The sequence below is a fragment of the Urocitellus parryii genome, chromosome 2 (assembly GCF_045843805.1).
Source record: "Urocitellus parryii isolate mUroPar1 chromosome 2, mUroPar1.hap1, whole genome shotgun sequence".
Lineage (NCBI taxonomy): Eukaryota > Metazoa > Chordata > Mammalia > Rodentia > Sciuridae > Urocitellus > Urocitellus parryii.
The window spans coordinates 42,149,746-42,173,041 of NC_135532.1; the positions used below are offsets into that span (position 1 = coordinate 42,149,746).

General features: G+C 33.9%; 2 protein-coding genes across 3 annotated transcripts in view; one reads left to right on the forward strand and one right to left on the reverse strand.

The window, feature by feature from the left end:
• Kctd4 (potassium channel tetramerization domain containing 4) overlaps window positions 1–16,623 on the forward strand; it is a 120,535-nt gene extending 103,912 nt beyond the window's left edge. For both annotated transcript variants that reach the window (XM_077795189.1, XM_026411964.2), the window contains 2 exons: window positions 7,964–8,003; window positions 14,985–16,623. In XM_077795189.1, coding sequence (XP_077651315.1) covers window positions 15,169–15,948 — 780 coding nt within the window. In that variant the 5' untranslated portion in view covers window positions 7,964–8,003; window positions 14,985–15,168 and the 3' untranslated portion in view covers window positions 15,949–16,623. The remainder of the gene's footprint in view (window positions 1–7,963; window positions 8,004–14,984) is intronic.
• Gtf2f2 (general transcription factor IIF subunit 2) overlaps window positions 1–23,296 on the reverse strand; it is a 148,961-nt gene that overhangs the window by 57,422 nt on the left and 68,243 nt on the right. The window contains exon 5 of the mRNA XM_026411965.2: window positions 2,287–2,368. Within this exon, the coding sequence (XP_026267750.1) occupies window positions 2,287–2,368 (82 nt within the window). The remainder of the gene's footprint in view (window positions 1–2,286; window positions 2,369–23,296) is intronic.

A 23,296-nucleotide genomic window follows, 5' to 3' on the forward strand; every position in this document is an offset into this window, starting at 1 on the left:
TGTAATATTTTGAAAGTATAGTCAATGAGATTTTTCTGACACACTGAAAATGGGATAAGAGAGAAGTCAAGATGTGACCAAGGTTTTCTGACTGTGGAAATGAGAGGACAGACTTGGAATTATCTGAGATGAGAGACTGTTTGTGATCAGGTTTTGGTGGGGCAGATCTGGAGTTCGGTTACTGACATAGTTGAACTGCTTATTGGACATTCATCCAGGTTTTCATATACATGTTTAGCATTCAAGAGAGAAACCTGGGCTGAAGCTTCTGTTGTCTTTTACAAATGCTGCATTCCAGATTTACACAAAGACACATATCCCTGAACTATTATTCTTCATATCATGTCTTTGTGTCTGCATGTTGTTTTATTTTTATTTTTTTAATACCTTTATTTTGCTTATTCATTTTTATGTGGTGCTGAGGATCAAACCCAGTGCCTCACATGTGCAAGGCAAGTACTCTACTACTGTGCCATAACCGCAGCCCCTTCATGTTGTTTTACATTAAATATTCTTTTTTTTTTTTAAAGAGAGAGTGAGAGAGGGAGAGAGAGAGAGAGAGAGAGAGAGAGAGAGAGAGAGAGAGAGAGAATTTTTAATATTTATTTTTTAGTTATCGGCGGACACAACATCTTTGTTGGTATGTGGTGCTGAGGATCGAACCCGGGTCGCACGCATGCAAGGCGAGCGCGCTACCGCTTGAGCCACATCCCCAGCCCCTACATTAAATATTCTTTACCCCTGTTTTTTCATGTGGTTAAAAAAAATCTCAGCCTTCAAGACTGATGTCATCATCTATCATCTACTTCATGAAACTCAGATGGTCATCACCTCCTGAATCACCCTGCTTCCTTTTCTAAGTCACTTTGAGGAAGGACTAAAATATATAATGGTTGGACTTCTAGCACACTTAAAAGGCTGAATTATTTTCATTTCCATTTTAGTAAGAAAAAAGCAGCCATTTTACAAACACAGCAGGTTATTTGCCTGCTGTCATCATCAGAAATCTTTAGAAACCCTTTAAAAGAAATGAAGATCACAGAAACACATATTGGCAAGCAGCTCAGTAACCACATTTTGTGGGTTTTTTCCTATTTCAGTAGTTATTTGAAGATGACAAGTCTTCAAAAAGTATCATATGATAAACTTTCCAAAACAAAGAATGAAACATATTTTGTTTTCCAAAGCTATTTTCTGTTATAAAATGTTTCATTTTGATTGTCATCCTTTTTCATTTGCTCTGGGAAAGCATTTAAATTAGAAGAATAATTAGATAAGAAACCAGTCTCTCTGTGCCATTCCCAGGAGACACAGTTCAATCTAATTGAGAAAAGGGGGGAAATTTAAAAGATGATGTAAAATTTTAGACATGATCAGGTTCATCAACCCATCCTCTTTCATAAATGAAAATGCTGACATCCAAGAGGCTGCTGCTGCCACTGAGCAGGATGCTCAACCACCAAACAGATGGTGCAGCTCAGTCCACTGAAGTGGAGGCTCTGCCAGGGCAGAGACTATTGGCTGTTCGGTGCACTACTGTTTCTCCATCTCCTAACTAAGAAAGCACCTGGTAGACAGTAAATGCTGAATAAACAAACAAGTGAACTTATAATTCCAAATATCATGGGACTGACATACCACAAATAAAACTACAAAGCAGGTATATATAATACTTTTCAGGGTTTAGAAAATTGTTAACTATTTCAAAGTCTTAATACCCGAAATATTAAGAATCTGCAATCATCATCTTTAAACATAAATTACAAAATGCTACATACACACAAAAGTTGTGGGAAAGGATTCTGAAACAAAATCTCTTAACAGTACATAAGTTTGTTAAAAAAAAAGTTCTCTATAGATGAAGAAAAATGAATTATATACTTCAGCAACTATACTTGCTTTATACAGTATGGTATCTAGATATATATATTTATCTGTGTGTATATATGTGTATGTGTATATATCTATACATACATACTAGGAAAATTATAGCCTTAGAAAATAAAATAGTGCAAAAGACTTATTACATGTCTTTAGAGAATCAGAATTTAAAAGGACAACGAGAAAAAAAACTCTGATTCCATAATATATTAACACAGTAGCTTAAAGTACCTCAAACAAACAACCCAGGTTCTGGAAGTTCCCTAGTACCAAAAACACTCTTATTTGGTTTTAAAACCAAACAGTCTTTGAAGCAAACATCTGCAACAATAATTGTGGTTTTCATGTAGTCAGAAGGCAATCTAAACATTTTAAATTGAATCATTTCAAGTTACAAAACACTACCTCTTCAATCTCATGTAGTTTTCACTGGCAGCAGGTCGGCATTCGGCTCTTTGTACCACTATTCCTTCCAGTGAGAGTTTATCTTGAATGAAAGGGGAAAAAAATGTATTCAGAGATAACAGTCATCATTTTCAATGATGTAATATAAAATCAAATATAATTCACAGTAAAAATCAGGGAAACTATAAAGTTTATAGCCGTATCACTAGTTAGAATAGAGAAAAACCTTATTTTAGCTAGTAGGAAACTTGACTCATGTCACATTTGTTTCTTGAGCTGCTGTAGCCCCTTGCCAATAACAGCTTTTATAAACTTAGTTCTTTCTAAATAAAGTGACTTAAAAGGGCATAAAATCAAATAAAAACTTTTTGAAGGGCAGGGAGGCTATTATCTTTGACAAAGAAGTAACTTGTGTAAAAACTGCTAGTCTAAACCACTATATCAAAGGTGTGTGTGTGTGTGTGTGTGCGCGCTCACGCATGCACATAGGTGCATGTGTGCACCATGTGAAAATAAAATGAAATTCTAAAATGAGCTGTGTCTAGAAAGGCCGGTCTGCAATATACTGTAACAGTGGGCGGGTCACTGCCTAGGTTATATTGTGTACCAGTTTAGCCTGCCTGTTGCTCTGACTTCTTTTTCCCAGCAGAATTATAAATTTGAGTGTGGTCAAAAGTGAATCCGTTATGAATACTTGCCCAAAGAGAAAGGCAATTTCCTATACCACTAGTAATGCTTACAGTGATCCTGACATAGGGGCAGAGCTGGGATTGTAGCTCAGTGGCAGAGTGCTTGCCTCACATGTATGAGGCACTGGGTTCAATTCTCAGCATCATATAAAAATATAAAAATAAAATAAATAAAATAAATAAAGGTATTGTGTCCATCTACAACTAAAAAAAATCACATGGGGTAACAGGAAAAGGAAACAAGAGCTAGCACCTATGGGCAATCAGCATTTTTATACAGTCACAAGATAGTCCTTACCTATTATATAATATGTATATGAATGTCTCACTGACACCAGCTTTACTATAACCTGGAAATGTATGACCATGGTTACAAACAGTTTTGGTTCAATCATATTTCTATGAGAATTCACCTGGGTTTTAAGAAGAGATTCAGGAAATCCCCTGGCTAATCAGGAATGCATTTATGATTCATCACTTTAGCATGAATGACTTCTTTCATTCCACCAACATTAACTAAATGTTTACCACACAAAGGGAACCATCTAGGCATTGTAAAACCAATGATTAAGATACAGAACTGTCTTCAAGACACATACAATTCACTGAAGGAGACAGCACTGAATGAAATGTAGAATGCATACAGATTTACACCTGTGTGATTTTTATTAAAAGGTCTTTCCTCTAGGGACTGTTCTTGATTTTTGTCTCCAAAATACAAGGGATTCTGTACTATAGCTCCTAAAAACTAATTGCTAATACACTGTGTGTATTCAATATTTCCAGGGTCTCTCAAGGCAACATATGCAATAAATCTCAAGTGCAGGCTATGAGATGGCTGGAGAAAGCAATGACGAGCAGCAGCATGCCTACCTTATACCAAAACATGCCCGGAAGGAAATAATTAAAAAGCCATCAAATTTTTGTATTAAATTAAAAAACTTAAAAATAATTTCCTCTCATGAGTGAATTTAATAAGATTAAAATTTGAATTTTCTTTTAAAGCAAAAACAAATCTTATATTCAAGTTTGTCTCTTCACTGAAGCTGAAAGTTCTATTAAGAAAAAGTCTCAGGCATAAAAAAATATCACCAAGATTGGGAAAAATTTTAATGTAAAAGTGTATAAAATTTATGAGAAAAAAATCTAATATTGGGACATAAAGTAATATTTTAAAATACCACTGCTGAAAGTAATTTAATCACAAATCCAAGTATTTACTAATGTTGAATACTGAAAGAGCTATCTCTTAATACCACTTGTAAATGCTCCCCACTTATTCAGCAGTATCTACTCCAGGTGGACAGGCTGAATTTAATTTTTAGTTCAAGTTTTCTATAGCCAACCTTCTCTGTATGACACCTGAAAGGTAGAAAGCAGGTTCAAAGCACCTGCCCATTTCAATTTGATCACTACTCTCCTCGATATTCTTTAATCAGACCTTTACAGGTCACTCCTGTAAAGCAATAAAATTCATCTCCTCAAACCATAATTTTCTGTCCATCATATCTTCTTTTCAAATCTTAGCTAGCTTCCAACTGCTACTCAAGTAAAGAGGAAAGCCTTAATCATCAGCCATGAATTTTCTGACCAACTGGATGTTCTTAAATAACCTCACATCTGTTTGCTTTCCTTGCCCCTTCTCCCCTTATATAAACTTAAAAGGCCCATTTACTTATGATATAGCCCCTAAGTGTGATTTGCCTGCTCTTTTTTAAAAGCCAACACATACTTTCTAAAACCTACAGGAACAGATTCTCATATTTTTTTCACTAAACCATGCTATGCTTCTGTTTCAAAACATTGCTTAAGTTTCAAGGGAAACTTTTATTTTAAAAGCTCCCACTTGCATACCACTGCTGTTAATTATATACCCCATTCATTAATACAGGAACCTTACTTAAAACTACTTTGTTGGACCAATTTGAAAGACCATAAATATTTGAAAAATAATCCAGTTTATTCTCACACATTTATGAACTATTTCCCGAGTGCCTATTATGTAAAAGATCATTCAAAGCACATCAGAAGAAACAAAGATAAGCAAAACATGGCATTTGCCCTCAAGGAGTGCATAGCTGAGTATGGCCATTCTTAAACATTTATTCTCTGTAGCATATATCTTAAATAAACATAGCTTTAATTACCATTTCATGGCATATACACATATCAAAACATCGTGTTGACTATAAATGCATACAAGTTTTATTTGTCAATTACAAAAAAGCCCCACATACATAAATGAATAGATTTACATTTTTTAAAGTATAGAAATCCTAAAATAATTTTCACTTTTGTAAGTTTTAACTACCAATAGTTGGTAGTTTAAACTACCAATATCACATTAGCAAATAAGAAATTTTTGGAGAATGAGAGTGAAAAAGGCAAAAAGGTTTAATGGTATTATGAAAATAGTTTTGATCTCATAGACCCCTTGAAAGGATCACAGGAACCCCTCTATCTAGCAGTTCCCAGCTACACTGTGAGTGCTATAGGTCTAAGTAATCACGAGACAGGTATATTTAATACAACAGAAACACTTTTGATACATCTCCATTTAATCAACTTCCAGATTAGCAAAGGCTCTCAATTCCCCACCATTAAATACAGTGACAGATGCCCACAACTCACTATACACTAGTGGGTAGCAGGTTCATCTCTAGTACTCCCACACACTTCTGCTCAAACTCTGCTAGAACTTGTTGCCGCTAGTTTTATAATTACACAATCTGATTATGTATTACATAAACTCAAATAATGGGTCTAAGAAGGGGAAGATGTTTCTATGAAAACTAGACTGAATGCATTGGTAAGACCTGATTAAAGGTAAGTTGTTAAAAAATACTGTTAAATTAGGTAAGGGTGAGACAACTGCAGACTGGAAGACAAGCACATAAATCTAGCAGGATTTGTGCATCAAATACACACACACACACATACATAAAATACACACTTGTTTCCCAGGGTCTAAATTCTTAATCCTTTTTTGAAAGAAACTCAAACTCAAAAGCTAGCCAAATTATGGGTTTGATATCCAGAAGAAAGAAAGCAGGTGGTCAATAAGCATCCTATGTTCAAGACAAATGCCTTATCTTACCTGTGCATAGCAGCTAAATGTACATTTATAAGTTTTAAACTATTTGAAGCAGGTAGAAAAACATACTGATATCTTTTGTATATGTGTGTGGGGGGTGGGGGTAAGCGGGGAATGAATTCAAGACCTCACGCATACAGAAAAATGCTCTATCACTAAGCTAAATCCTCAGTCTTTTTTAAATTTTATTTTAGACAGAATGCTATGTTGCCAAGGCTGGCCTCAGGCTTGTGATCCTCCTGCCTCAGCCTTCTGAGTAGCTGGGATTATAGGTGTGCACCACTGCATCTGGCTTGATAAAATTTTTAAATGATTTCTTACCTGTTAATTTAACTGACCAACTTCTAGTCCTTCCATATGACCTACAGGATTCTACTGTACAAAGGAAAATACAAGTTGAGATTCCAAGTGTTATAAAACCAAGACATGTAGAGGGCACTGGGATTAAAGACACGCATAAAGAGATTCTGTCTAGTTGGGGATCAAGAAGAGCTTTGATGGAGAAAGCTAAGTTTGTGTTGGACCTTAAAAACCAGGCAGGATTTAGATAAAGTGGTAGTGGTGGGGTTGAGAAGGAAGGGCACTGAAGGGGGTGGGAACAGCCTTAGCAATGGCCATACTTGGAATTTTCAACTAAGAGACTCATACCACAAGTCACTGGAAGGACATGGTCTTGCTAGCAATCTGAAGAGAAGCCATACAAGTTCATCCTACCGAAGACCTTGGAAATACTGTTCTTATCTTTCTTTCCCTAGGCATGGCTGATCATTTAACTCTTCTTTGGATTAGGGAAAAATTCTAGGATCCTTTCAAAATTCTTCTCCCACCCTAACTGCTTTTTGGACCAGATTGGTTTGCTAATTGGTTTCTGCTACTTACAGCCAAGAGAAGCTAATAAGTATAAACGGGCAATGGTGTTTTATTTATATATATATCCTGCCACCTAGTTTCAGAGAAAAACGTGAGAGAAAAATTTAAAGGGTAAGTACACAAATACATCCTATAAAAAGAACTAGTAAGTTTCTAGTTAGGATTCTGTCACTAAATAGCAGTGTTACTTTGGAGAAGTTACTTCACATCTCTGAGTCTCACCATCTATATAATGAAGTTACTGAAATTTCTGACATCTCTTCTAGTGCCTATGAATGATAAATAAAAACCCTGGCCCTCCCCTTTAATTGGGAATATTTTATTATTTTATCAATGTTTAGTTTTCTTTTTCTAATATTTTCTAAAAGACCTAGGTTTAAGTAAAATTTCCTTGGGTAAAAATTAGAGAGAACTGTTTCTTCAAAGGACAACAATAAAAAGTTAAGAAGCTTGGGGCTGAGGTTGTGGCTCAGTAGTAGAGCACTCACCTAACATGTGTGAGGCACTGAGTTCGATCCTCAGAACCACACTAAAAAAAAATAAATAAATAAAATGAAGGAATTGTGTCCATCAATAACTAAAAAAAAGTTAAAAAAAAAAAGTTAAGAAGCTGCCCAAGACTTGAAAATATTCTAACTTCCCCAAACTGGACCTTCCTACTCTACATATTAATTTGAGATACATTCTATGCTCAAGAACTGAAGAGAAATAACCAAGTGGCCCTTTTTACATGATATTTTTTAAAGGACATCCTTAATTTGTTTGAGTTAAACTAGTAAGCAAGCAGGAAGGGTGCTTATTAGCACTGGCATGTAAGTAATGAGATCAGACATGTTAGGAAGTCCTTAGGCATCAGGAAGTTATAGGCATTCATTTCCACAGACCACTCGGGATCCAGTATGGAGAGGCCTTTAAGAGCACTTCAAACTCTAGCTAAAACACAGTTCTATGGGCTAGTAACCAAGACTTTGGATAGATCCTTCAGACTTTTAAAGTGACTCTTCTCTTATTTACATCATTCCAGGACAGAAGAAGTATTTCCACAGAACAAGTGCATCTAAAAGGTAAAACATTTTTAATATTCCTAGCAGTCTCCTTTCTTCTCATTTAAACCATTTTCCTAATAGTTTTCTGCCTGTGGGTCACAGGGTTATGCCACCTGGCATCTTAACAAACCAGTTTGGCAAACTTCTTATTCCTATATTATTAAACAGGTGAAAAGATTCAAATTTGCGAACTGATGTTCTGATTTCTATTTGCCTTCAGGAATTTTAGAAATAAAGTTTATGCTTAGATTTCAGTAAACAAATTTACAAGGTTAGTTAGCGTGTGATTATTTACCTCAAAGACAACTAATATCAGATATATATATCCTAAAGTTATCTGTTTATACATGTTTTCTTATAATTATGTTCAAATTACAAATATGACAAATGTGCTGAGAATTCTCAAGTTAAAATCAAAACTAAAAACCTTAATTGGAGGTTAAGACTCAGTATCAGGAAAACAACTCAAAATCCTCACCCATAATACTGCCCCTCAACTTCTTCACATGAATAGGGAGAAAAAGCGATTGTATACAAAAAAGGGGATTCCTGTATAAAAGATTAAGCTGTAATGTTACCCAGAGTGTCTGTGAATGATAAGACTAGTTGTGCAGAGCAGAAAGTTGTTAACTAAGGTACAAAATGTGTGAAGGAGTCTGGATGGTCCTATCAGTTTTTGAAAGCTGTACGACTTTTGATTAAAACAACAACAACAAAAAACTAGTAAATAAAGGAGCATTTTAAATACCACATTTGGGCTTAGGTTGTGGCTCAGCAGTAAAGCGCTTGCCTCGCACATGCGAGACCCTGGGTTTGATCCTCAGCATCACATAAAAAAAAATAAGTGAAATAAAGATATTGTGTCCAACCTACAACTAAAAAATAAATACTAAAAAATAAAATAGATACCATATTTGTATATTTTAATATTCATAAAGCACTTCAGACTATAATCTTCTGTTTTTTTTCTATCAACATGTATAATTAAAATTAATAATAAAACCTCTTAAATACAAATGTGGACATGATGTTGTATAAAGAGACATTTTTCTATTCTATTCCCAAAGTTGCTTTCAAAAATAACAGGCATGGGCAAAAATAAATAGATTTATACAAACAAGTGCTGCTTCTATAGCATACACAGTAATGCTGTGTTGCAATAATAAAAGAAAAAGGACAGGGAAGTTATAGTACTATAACACTGGTTGAGTATTCCTTATCCAAAATTGCTTCCAATTTCTAATTTTCCTGGATTCTGGAATATTTTCATAGGCTTTACCAGTTGAGTCCCCTAGCCCTAAAGTCCACAAATTATAACTTCCCCCCAAACCATTTTGGATTTCACATTTTCAGATTAAGGATATTCAATCTGCAGTTTGTTTTAGTTAGACCTTCATTAAAAGATGCTATCTAGCTTTAGTGACAACACTTAAAATAAGAGAAAACCTTATAAAATAGCAAAAGTGACTGATAAATGTATAGAAAAAGTCTTCTGGAAAGATTGCATTATCTGAAGTACAGACTTAACTACAGTGCTATACTTAGGTCAAATAGTGTCAAATACTATCATAGATGTAATGGGGAATATAAAGAAGAAAAATACAGACACCTGTGCTTAGGAAGACTACAGTACAGCTGAAGGACACAATATTTGTTAAATATTTCCAGATGATTCAATACCACACATTTTTAAATCAGCTGAATATGAGTCAAATTGTTAATTATGCCTTGAATAACTCTTGTTCTCTTTACTTGTTTAATCAGTAATAGCAGTTATATCATGACTAGTTCAGTTAGGATTTTCAATATACTTTGATACTAAGAAATCCTCACAACTACATGGTAGAAATGATTTCTCCATCAAGGACTCCTCTGAGATAAGAGCTCTTTCCTGAGTCCATCAATTTCCTTAATATGGTGTTTTGTTTTGAAACTCTGGTAAATAATCAGAATTACATGGGAGCTTTTAAAAAATAACTGGGCCTACTCCCAAAGACTGTGCTAGAACTGCACTGTGAGGAAAGAAGTAAGTAGTGGCATTTTTATGACCTCCCTAGATAATTTTAATACGCAGCAGCCACATTTTTTCCTATGTCTTTCTCTCTTCTTTCTCTCGTCTCCTCTACTATCTCCCCCCTCCACCCTTTTGTGTTAATTTTATTTTCCTGAAAAATGAAAGGAATAGCTCACAGAGCTGTTCAAAAATGCCATCAATTGCACTTGTTCATCATTATTTAATGTACCACTAAGAAAGACAAAATACTAGCATTAAACTTTGACAAGCCAATGATTTTAAGACATACCTCAATTTCAGAAATGTTAAAAGTGAAAAATGTTAATGTGAGACTTCTCCATCTCTAATCTATAATTACTCTACTCCACATATGTTCCCTTGAACTGCCATCTACTATTCTCTCCCTTCAGGACCCTTCTCTCTTCTGCACCATCTCATCACTAAAGATAGAAAGGAACAGTGGAGGGGCAGAGCATTTGGGAGCAGAGACCCTCTTTGTTCACAGATTTCATACAATTCTACCTTTACATGAGTTTTAAAAATCATGTCATTTGGGCTGGGGATGTGGCTCAAGCGGTAGCACGCTTGCCTGGCATGTGTACTGCCCGGGTTCGATTCTCAGCACCACATACAAACAAAGATGTTGTGTCTGCCAAAAACTAGAAAATAAATATTAAAAAGTTCTCTCTCTCTCTCTTTCTCTCTCTCTTTAAAAAAAAAAACATGTCATTCATTTATAGGTCATAGGTATATTAATGTAAATAAAATATTTTCTTCTCAAAGAGAGAATAAAATTCCATTTTGGCAAATAGCACTATAAAAATGAGTTCTATACAATGTTATAATTTCAGTATTGGCTGATTTGATAGCTCAATGAAGTGCTTTTGCTCATCTGGTTACAATAAAATTTTCAGGTCAATAATAATGTATATGGCTACACTTCAAAATAAAAGCTTCATTTAAAAAAGCATAAAATATGCCTTCTGCTTAGAAAATTATAAAACATAGGCTTTCCTGAAAGATTAATCTTCCAAGGTATACTCAAAATATGGATTAATATGATTTAATAAACTGTTGTCAAGATTACTTCTGCAGTTAAAAGCAAAGAAATGTGGAATGGAATTTTACCTGAACTTCTTAGCTAGTCTGTCATTTTTATTTGCACTTTTTTGATACACAGTACTGTTTTCTTTCCTCAAATGAGGCTAAAAAATTCACCAATGTAGCCAAGTTTCCTGGGCTTCTATGAAGACTTGGTTCAACACTGCAAAACACTTATATGTGTACTCACTTGACTGGAATGACACATTCACATGATCTTTTGGTCAGAGGTTGTGTCCAATGAGTCCTAGGAAGGTTCAAGCATTCTTGCATAGTTCCTGAGATGCTGTGGTCAGTTATATAAGGTGGCTGACATTGTACTTGTCTTAGTGTGATTCCAGTCCCAGAAAATATTAATGCAGATGAACTTTATATTACAAAATGAAACTAAGTATTGACAAATAGAAATAGATTAGTTTTGAAAAATCCTCAATTCTTGAATTGTTAATATATAATACAGTGTCATTTATTTTTTAGCACACAAAGAGGCTAACAAAATATTCACAGAAATTATCACCTTGTTTCTCACATCTAATGCCTTTAACAGGAGGCTATGAAGAAACAAGACATATTTCAAAAAGAAAAAGAAACTCATAGGAAGGTAAAGCACAAGTCAACAAACTGGAAAAATGTGGGGAAGTCCTTGACAGAAACATAGTGCCAGATTTAAGTAGAAACTGATAACTACTCTCTAGCTATAGGTAGTTTTATTCTTTCTATGTAAGAGGAACCAATCCTTTCAAAAGACAGGCATACAAGCTGTAGGTGACAAAACCAAAAAGATTTGGTAGAGGTGTTCTTATCAAAGGCAGCTCCTAGAACATGCCTTTTCCTTGAAAAGCAGTGGCTGAGTGCAGAGGAGTGATCTGTTCAGTCTAAGGGAACTGTCCAACTTTGTCTCTTCCAACCAAAAGACACATCTTCCTGATAAGGTTCTACTTCCTTCCATAGCACAGGAATATTTCTGGAATAAAAATGGAGGAAGCACATTATTATGATGATGTCCTGTATCGATAATGATGATGGCAAGGACCTTGTTTCCCCATTAGAAGTTGGCAGGAAAGATGGGAATTATTTTCATTATCCTGGAATAAACTGTGCCTAATGCAGACAATAAGAGATGTTATCTCATAGTGGAGAGTGTTGCTGGAATTTGGTTAGGGCATTTGGCCCAGTAGACTTCAGGAGAGGCTCATCATACCAAGGGTTTCTTTAAATTGTCCAAGGTGGCTAAAGGGCCATTTTGTGTACCATTACAGTTATCTAAATTAGAGGCATCTAACTCTTATAAAGAACTAAGGTTCTATCTTTCAAAATTTTGTATCTTTCCACCTGCAAAGGCAGATGAAATCCTTAAATCTTGTTATCAAATGCACCTAGGCATGCTAACCTTTGAAGTGTGGTTAAGCCTTTCTGATAAAATGATTAATTACAGTTTGTATCTGCAGCAAGGCAGAGAAATATAGTCACATAAATAAGGAATGTTTCCCTTGGTGTAGGTACAGAAACACCATTTTCTAGATTTAGGGATGTGTGAACCTCCTCAACACTACCTACAATAACTATCCCCATACCAAGTGGACAGACTTCGACAGACTTACAACTGGCCCTCTCTAAAGGAGCACATGTACAACAACAAGCAGCAATGATCAATAAATCTCTATGATGGAGGTAATGTGGATCAGATGGGGCCTAATGGGGCAAAGACTACAGAAAAGAAAAGTATCATGATTCACAGCAGCTTCTAGTGAGGCACTAAGATCAGGCTTCAGTTAACACTACTGCTGTCAAGCCATAGGTGGCAGACAGGTTTGCAAAAGTCAAGTAGACAAGACTGAAGTGAGGAGTGAGGAAAAGTGATCAAGTGTAACAGGCACATGATGGGGTGGATCAGCATCTATCAAGGCAAGCCTGGAGAAGTGCATTAGTGACTTTGAAAATTTGGCAGCAGAAACCGGAAGTGAGTTAGCAAGTGTAAGGAATGATGACTGAAGAGGACCACAATCCCACGCCCAGCAGTCCTGCCTCACCTCCTTGCACCCGTGGAAGCCCATCCTCTAGCAGAAAGAGTGTCAACTTCCCCAGAGTCTCATACCTGTCTGTAGACAGGTCAAATAGGGTATAAAGAAGCAATGCAGCATTACATAGCATATAAACATATTATTTTATTTAACATATGAGAAAATTCTAGCACCGTCTCCATCACTATACTACAGTCATGCTGCATTGATCCTGGTGTCCCATAAAATTCATAAATAAAACTGTTATATTTTTGTTAATTCTACTATTATATTATGCTACTTGTATGTAGTGACCATCTGTAATGGTAACATAAGAATCCATGCCACATTTCCAATCTGTGTCCCTCCTCCAAATCTATTAAGTATTTCTGAAAAAGTTTTACATATACAAAATATCTGATTCTGAAACAGCAAAATCAACACAGACATGAGACTGTCAGAATACAAGAGCTAACTCTTAATAAAATGCTGTAAGACTGAGAGGAAACATTAGACTAAGTGTTGGCTTTGCCATTAACAAGTTGTAAAGTCCAAGATAAAACACTAAAATTGTCTGGAATGCAATTTTAACTTTCGTAAAATGATACAGTCGAATTTCATCATTTCTAAGCAAAAATTCAGCTCTGAAAATATGCCTCAGTTTTCAAGTCCAAATTCAATGGGCTTTTGATAATCTCAATGATACACACAGTTAAGAATATTATCTTTTATATCTGAAGGAAATCTAACACTGTTGAGAGAAAATAAAAGGTGGACATTTTTAAAGGAATCTAATACTTCTAACAACATACAGTGAATAATTTTAAAATATCTTTAGTGCAATAGAAACATAAATCAATTTAATTTAAATTTAAAGTCTAACTCTAAAAATAATGTAATTCTTCAGAATATTTTTGTAGACAGGTAGGTCAAATAATAGTGCACTGGGGACAGGGTTCACATTTCTCACCACTGTGCCTTTAAATTTTAGAAGTTAAAGCTTCATAACATAAACTGCTTTGGAAGGCAAGTTATAGAGGAAGCCGGGACATCACAGTCACACAGTTCTTTGACCCTTTGTGAAATAAACCAACAAATAACAAACAAACTTGCCTGTGACATTACTCTGTAGTAGATATTCTGAATCTTCATTTTTCTCCTACTTCCCCAGCACACATACCGCATACACACAGTGCCGTATTTTCTACAGTAGTCTTTGTTCAGCACTCAAGCAGGTTTAGGGTGAAACAACTCATATATATTTCACAGGAAATCATAACCCCCCCCCCCAAAAAAAACCACGTGAAAGAGTACTACAATGCCTGTTTTATTTTTTCCTTTAAGGTAAAAAATAATAATAAATTATTTTGTTAAAATGTGTTATGAAAATTTATTCCCACTTAACCAAGAACTCCAAATCAGAATCACACGCAAATCCAAACAAATTCAAGTATGATGCCACAAACAACAGGTTTAAATATCCTTACTTGGATCTCAAAACTGATGACTACAGTACTGTGAAATATGTGACTTTTTATAGGAGAGAAAATTCTATACACCTAGGCCCTTTCAGCTTAGTTTCCTACTTATGATTTACTTTAAAAATGACATTAAGGAACATTTGCTATTTACCAAAAAAAAAAAAAATGACAGCATTATTCAATATTAAGCCTGACTGGCTGACAAATAATTTAAACATTTTGAAAATGATAGAAATTCACATTTTTGTAGAATTAAAAACATGTAACTGTTAAACTGGTAAGAGGAAAATCAATTTATTCTGAGTAATTCTTAGTACTTCAAAGAATATACATAAAAACCCTTCACAACAATTCCCTGCCCTGATACGGTTAAATGCAAATTCTCTTTTCCATCTTACTCCAGAAAGCTCCTGCATACATAGCCGACACGCCACCTACTGCAAAACCGAGCTGACAGCACAGGCGATGCTGCCAGCATTTCCATTCCATCGCCAGGCTGGGACTGAATAAAGGCGTGTTTGTGTGGAAGTGTTTCTGTTTTAAAAGCCTCAAGCCAAGAAGAACAAGCTAAAATAGCATCTTCAGAAATGGAGCGTAAAATAATCAGAAGAGAAAAAGAAAAGGAATATGAAGGGAAACACAACAGCCTGGAAGACACTGACCAAGGAAAGAACTGCAAATCTACACTGATGACTCTCAACGTTGGTGGATATTTATACATTACTCAAAAACAGACACTGACCAAGTACCCAGACACTTTCCTTGAAGGTATAGTAAATGGAAAAATCCTTTGTCCATTTGATGCTGATGGCCATTATTTCATAGACAGGGATGGACTCCTCTTCAGGCATGTCCTAAACTTCCTACGAAATGGAGAACTTCTGTTGCCAGAAGGGTTTCGAGAAAATCAACTTCTCGCACAAGAAGCAGAATTCTTTCAGCTCAAGGGACTGGCGGAGGAAGTGAAATCCAGGTGGGAAAAAGAACAGCTAACACCCAGAGAAACCACTTTCTTGGAAATAACAGATAACCATGATCGTTCACAAGGACTGAGGATCTTCTGTAATGCTCCTGATTTCATATCAAAAATTAAATCTCGAATTGTTCTGGTGTCTAAAAGCAGGCTGGATGGATTTCCAGAGGAGTTTTCAATATCGTCAAATATCATTCAATTTAAATACTTCATAAAGTCTGAAAATGGCACTCGACTGGTACTAAAGGAAGACAACACCTTTGTCTGTACCTTGGAAACTCTGAAGTTTGAGGCTATAATGATGGCGTTAAAGTGTGGTTTTAGACTGCTGACCAGCCTGGATTGTTCCAAAGGGTCAATTGTTCACAGCGATGCACTTCATTTTATCAAGTAATTACCTGTCTTATGAACAAAGACAACAAGCATGCAGCCAGCAAGCAACGGAAAACCACAGCATCAAAGGCATCCCAAATAGCGTGCCCAGCTAGCTCTGTACTACAGAGCCCTGCTGCTAATCAAGTACTGTGAGCTAATGGTATGTAAATTCTATCGCTAAAGATGTTCTTCTCTGGGGTGTTCCTGCAGATTGGACTCTTCCACCTAAAATGAAAACAGTAATCTTCTATATTCTATAAATAAAGACTGAATGCTTTTTGCTATTTGTTTATTTTTCCTTAAGCTGTCTTTTAATCAGAATGTCTTGGGTACTTGCACAAAAAACAAGCATGTACATTATCTGTAGTGCATTTCAATAAATGGTAATAAAATATTTTAAGGGGCTTTAAGGTTTAAAATCCTTTCTACTTATGGCAGAAATTTACAAAAAAACTGAACAGGTAAAATTACCAGTGAAAGCAAAACAGATGTGCAGATCTACCTAGAGTAGAGCTATAATGAAACAAAATGAGAATGTATAAAGCTGTTAAAGCTATTGATTTGATTTTTAATAGCAGGCACCAAAAGCTTATTCACAATTTCTGTATCTCACGCTGGAATTATAGCTTAATTGATAATTTGCTGAGAATTCCTAGAAAACTGCTTGATGACAATAAAAAAATCAATAAAAGCACTGCTAGCTTCTTTGCTTGTATTATAATGATAAAAAAGTTACATGTGTCACTTTCAAAACAAGTAGTACACTTGATGATTTCACACATTATTATTTATGCACTGATGTAATCGACCAGAAGGCTATAGTAACCCTGGCTGGTCTTATGAGTAACAAAAATAGGCAAATTCATTTCTTTGCACAATGAGCTTCAATACAGCATGAATAATATTCTCAATGGAGTGCATGGTATTAGAATAATAAAGAAGACCATTTTCACAATCACCTAAATATGTGTTCATTTTTCAAGCTCAAAAATATTAAATGAACATTACTAAACATTATTGTCATGGAAGAACTTTATTGATTCTTTTCAATAATTATCTTGATGCTAAATCTTAGACATGAGAGTTGTGTTGGTTTACCCATGCTAATTTTTAAAAACTGTTTTACTGTGGTTGTTTTAATTAGATAATCTACAATCTGAATTCTTTAAATGTGAGTGCATCCCCCTTTCCCCCACACGAAGAACAGCTAAATCATTTCTATGCACTCATTCTTTGGTTTCTAAGAACATATTATATCTTAAATTTGCTCCTTTAAAAATAAAATATTAAAACTGGAACTAAACCTTAGATTTAATGAACCTCAACAAAACATTTCTGAAAATGTTGACTGGGGTGATACTGTTAAATTAGTATACATACCAAAATTTTGACTACTCATAAAAAGTTAGAATGAATAAAGCTAATACTTATTCACAGAACTATAAGTGATTTTCAGTTACAATATTTAGGGTAATATAAAAGTTGGCTGTGTAAAAGAAATCTTTTTAAACCTATTATCCCAAAAAGTCTTTTGAAAAATTCACACTAAAAACAACAGTAAATTCCACATCAACTACACAGTTTTTCCTTTATGTATACTGAGAAGAAAATGTTTTTTGTTAAAATAGCAAATTTTCATACTTACTTTTAATGGTTTAATCAGGACCTAAAGGAACTAAAAAAAATATATAGGGAAAAATAGTAAAATCTAACAGTCACTATAACTGAAATGTTTATGTACTGCTCCAGTGTATGGATTTATTTTTCTTTGGCATTTTACTTCAATACACAAAAAATGGTAGTAATTTAATGTCAAAGTCAGATTTGCTCTAACAAGATTTCATTACCGATAATAAAAATAGCCCTCACATGATATATTTTACAGGAGATATGGTTGAACCATCTCCTTAGAAGTTATTACAAGTAAGATTTTGCATCAATTCACAAAAAGATAAATTAAATTTTACATAACAAAGTTAATATTTTGAGAAACCACTAAAGAAATCAGATTCATTTTCATATACAACAGGCAAACAAATCATATCTAGATGCATTTAATTTATCCTTAAGCTTCTGATAAATCACAGTATTATAAAACAATGTAATAATTTAGAAGAAAATTTGACTAGACTGGTTATCCTTGTAACTTTTCATAAATGTACATTATTATTATTATTTGTGTTATTTGTATGTATATGTGGCACTAGGAGTCGAACACAGGGCCTCATGCATGCACGAAAGCACTCTGCCACTGAGATGCATCTTCAGTCCTAAATGTACCCCCTGAAATTAAAAATTACTTGTATTTGGATTTACATATTCAAATGCCTGTAATATTGCACTATGAATAGAAAACACCTAGGTTTTAGTGTTTTCTGAAATCATTCAGAAATATATTCTATTAAAAAAAACTCAAGAAATCATACAAAATGTCAACTATAATCCAGAATGAAGCTTTTATCACATTTTGTTTGCAATCAATGAAGAATTTTTCTCAAATCTTATAAGTAAATACTGTAAAGAATAAATCACAAAGTGAATCTTTATCTGTCTTTTTTAGCACCAACTTTAAAATATGCAAAATACAAACATTGCTGATTGCCTTTACTACATTTTCAAAATGTATATGGCTAACTTAAGCATTTGAAATGTAATTAATAAAAAGTAATGTCTGTTAAGTGTTTTACTATGTACAAGATATTATGCTATGAACACAATTATCTCAGTTAATTCTCAAACAACCCAAGAAAGATACTAATATTTTCTTACAAAAAGAGAAGAGAGAGAAAGACTAACATGCCCAAGATCATGGAACCAAGATTTAAAACTCATAGCAGTTCCAGAGCCAGCAGTGTAAGTATTGCCTAGTTTCTAAGGCCAATTATATTTCTAACACCTAAAACATGGCACAAAATAGGCATTCATGAAGTAGGTCTGAATAGAAAATCCCAAAATACAGGATTTCACAATGCAAGAATTCCTAAAATGTTAAGTGAAAAACTGCACTTTGGAAAAGCAAATAATATTTTTAATGTCATGTCATGTCATCTAAAGAACATGAGGTGAATCATCCATCTCACAAGACTAAAGAATATTTCAAATTTTTCTATTTGTGAATCTAGATTTTTACATATCAGGTTTGCTGAAAAGAAGGTTAACTTGTTATGACTTGTACAATCCACCACACTAATACATTATGAGAGAAAATATGGTACAATGAAACTCACATAGATTCTGGAACCAGACTTGGGTTCAAATTCCACTACTTTCACTAACTTGTTTACAGGATCATAAGCAAGATCCTTAACTTTTAAATTTTCAACCTCTGCACAGCAAAACAGGGACAATAGTAATTATTTGATAAGGCTTTTGAAAGGTTTAATTTAAATTCTGAATTTTATGTAAAGTGCTCACCCTTCACAGACTTTCAATAATAGCACTGATTATTGTCTAGTGCAAAGGCACATTCACAGCCATTAAAAATAGGCATAAAAATGCACACTTCATTAATTAGGCTTTCTACTTAAACAGAGAACTTATAACAAATGCATACTTAATTCTGTAATGAAGTACTGTAAGACACAAAAATATTCTTTAAATTACTATAAGCAAACAGATTTCATTTTATTAGTTTAAAAATACATATGAATTTCTTTGGAATTATTTTTTAGCCTCATAGAAAAATCTACAACAAAATAAATATAGCTACTGTTTTATAAGCAATTTAAAATCAATGGAAGTAATACATGTGATCATGCAATCTTAAAGATATGTCCATCTAATAAATTATGATTAAATACCTTAAAATGCAATGGTGTTAGTCATACTTAAAATTACAGCATTTGAATCATAATTAATTGTCTTGGTAGTGAAGCAGAAACGTAATATGGACTATCCAAAATAGCATACAACTTAGAAATGATTTGTATCTAGCTTTGACATACATTACCTCCTCTGTACTAGGCTTGTCTTCCTAATCATATTTTGCTTATGTTAATATTAAAATTAATTTGTTTTTGTCAACACCCACCAAGGGAGTAATGTTAAAGGAACACATGCTGGGTGGCGAGAAATATACAAGATAAAATCTAAAATAATTTATAAAGAGGTGACTGTATTCTTATTTTTCTTGACAAAAATACACAATAGCTCAAGAGTTTTTAATCACACAAAAATCACTGCTATGTTACCTTATAAATTGTTTAAATTAATAGTAATTAAAATTTTCTAACAATGCCTAAAATGTATCTTAAGCTTTTTGTGTTAAATACTAAAACTATCTTTAAGAAAATATTAAAGAATAAGAATTATAATATACCCCTTTATTACATATATTTAAAAATGTTTTCTATTAAAAAAACATAATAGTTAACCTAAAAGCATGGTTTTTCCAAATCAAGAATTCCAGAGTATTTAGTTACTTAAAACAACTTTTAATAATTGCCTTAAAAAAAAACTGGTTAAATTTTAAAAATTCCTCTTTGAAGATAGCTTAAGTTTATAAAAGTAATTTTGATACTGTCTTCTAGAATGTTGAATACAAATTTTTCTATATTATTAAAGTGCAAAACTGAGCAAATCTACTGATTTATTCTTAATTGCACCTCACTGATTTTGCCTGCATAACACATGTTTATTAACTTATCTTTTAGGATACTTAAGAAATGTTGAATGAGACTAATTTTTATCTCAATAGTTACTTAAATTTGATAATGTTTCATCATTTAATATGTTTTTTAAAGGGAATGAGAAAATTTGGAATTTACTTTTGGTATCATTATTTGAAAAATTTTTATTTATATTTATTTTTAAAAATATTTTAAATAAACACAAATAAAGATACTGTGACACATCCTAACAAAACTATTTTGATTTCTAATTTTTTTTCTGTACCTGCATAGATATTTTACAAGAAATTCCAATAGAAAGAAAAAAAGAAAAACTACATGCAGCTGTGCATGGAAATAATTATTAATAATGGCTAGGAAAGTACTCAAAGCACCAAAAATCTACAAGTCATAGGTGATTCCTTCAGAGGAGATTTAAAAAATAATTTTAAATTGACAAATAAAATTACATATATTTATGGTATAGAACATACTGTTCTGAAATAAGTATGCATTGTGGAATGACTAATCATACTAAGAAACATATATATTATCTCACATACTTATATATCAGTGAGAATCTTTTAAAAGTATACACTGTTATTAACTATAGTCACCATGTTGTACAATAGGAAAAAATCATACATGACTGATTTATAAAACAACCAAAACTGAAACCATAATATACATGTCTAATTGTTATAATGCAGCCAAAAAACACCACATTAAGATTCAGTATATAAGATTCAGGTACTCTGAAAACTGGAAGTAGGATACATTAAAATGTCACTGTTTCCCAGTTATATTTCCTTTTCTTTGTGTCCCAGTGAAAATTTAGATTATCTGAGAATCAGGCAGATTGCACTTAATGAAGGCAAGATAAAGGAGGCTCAACTATATCTCTTGCTATTACAGAACAAAGCATTACTGGGTATATATACTGTAAAGTTCATTAATGATGGATATGAAGAAAATAACAAACTCGTGCTTATATAAAATACATACAGATTTAGACAGTTAACACTGAAATGCTTAAGTGAAGCAAAAGGCTATCAATGCATTAAGTAAAACTGTTCCTAATCTTCATTCTGAATCAACCCAAGACCTTACATTTAACTAAAGGATGTAATAAAAAATTTCAAGCAGAATTACTTTTAACTCACTTTATATTTTAAACTTAACATGTACCTTATGGTAGTTTGTTTTAAGGGAGGTTCAAGGCAGTGGAAAAGGAAAGCAGTTGGAAGCTTCAAAATCAAAGTTAAAAAGAGATATCAATTCTTTAATGTTAGGAATGACTAGTAAAATAAAAGAATAAAACTACTTCTAGAGAAACTAAACATTTTCCCACAACCACCACCTATCCACCTCTTTCCTGCAAAGAAATCATGTATGGTTGTTTCTGCGTGTTAGAAAAGATCAGCCCTCTGGGAAAGTATGTGAATGAGTCAAAAATGAGAAGAAAAAGTAGAAGATACTGGGAACCTGACCCTTTAACAGAGGAGATAATAAAAACATCTGGCATTTGCTGAAGTGATACACAGTATCAGGCACAACACTAAGTAATTATATGCTTTATCACTTTCAAAGCACCTAACTGAGATTGTTGTGAGATTGAGGTCCTGGATAAAGATTGCTAGCTACTTTCCCAGTATCCATTTTTCCTTTCTTTGTTAGAAATCAAATCTAATTCAGGGTGGCAACCATAAGCAGGTTAACTTGCATTTCCCAGTGCTCTATGGCTGCTAGTAGGCTACAGCCAAGTTTATTAAAGTATGACCAATGGAATCTAAGCACAGTGAGACTTTTTAATAAGCTCTTAAGAGTTACAGTTATTGAGCCTCTTTTGTTCCTCTTGCTTCCATTTGCTGCCTGAAATAGATATCATGGTTATAGTTACAGCAATCATTCTGGATCACCTTAAGTCACAAGCTAATGAGACAGTTGCTGATAACCATGGAATCACCTTAGCAGACCTGGACTTCTTACTGTAGAGCTTCCTTTAAAAGGGGAAAAAAAATATGTTTAAGTCACAGATATTTTGAGATGTCTGTCAGAGTACTATCCACCTGTTAGAGTTGTCTGCTAACAGGTGGATAGTATTAGAACCCTTATTTTACAGATGAAGAAACAGAGACCCACACAGTTAGGCAACTTGCCCACAATCACACAGCTAACAACCTTCAAGTGCCAAGCCCCTAACCACTGAGTGACACTGTCTTCAGACTGGACTGAAAAACTCAATAGAGGACAGGAGGTTTGACAAAGGGCAAGATAATGCTGAAGGAATGTCAGTACCTCTACACTTTAGACTAGGACAAGACCTAGCTTAAAATAGTTTTAAGCAGCCCACAGTAAAGCAAAAGGATATTCAGCCTAAAGGGTGAGTATACTGCAAGAAAAGACTGGGGCAGAAAATGGTGGAGCTATAATCAAAGAAGTGAGAGGTGGTGACTGGTAGGTCAGGGATAAGAACTCTAAACAGGGAAGAGACCTACATGAAGTGGGCAGATTATTGGATTAAATAGAGAAGAAATAGCTATCCACTGGGAAATACCTATGAAACTGATTTCTAAATATGAACTAAGAATTCTTCCAGAGAACATCCAAGAAAAAGTAGAATGTCTTTAAGCAAATGGGAGGAAGAAATGTATTTATATAGCATGTTAACAAAGGAACAACATTACATATTTCTGAGATCCAGTAAATTTTTGGTACTGCCCCAATTGGAGGTAGGAAAAAAGTACAGAGGTAAAAGGA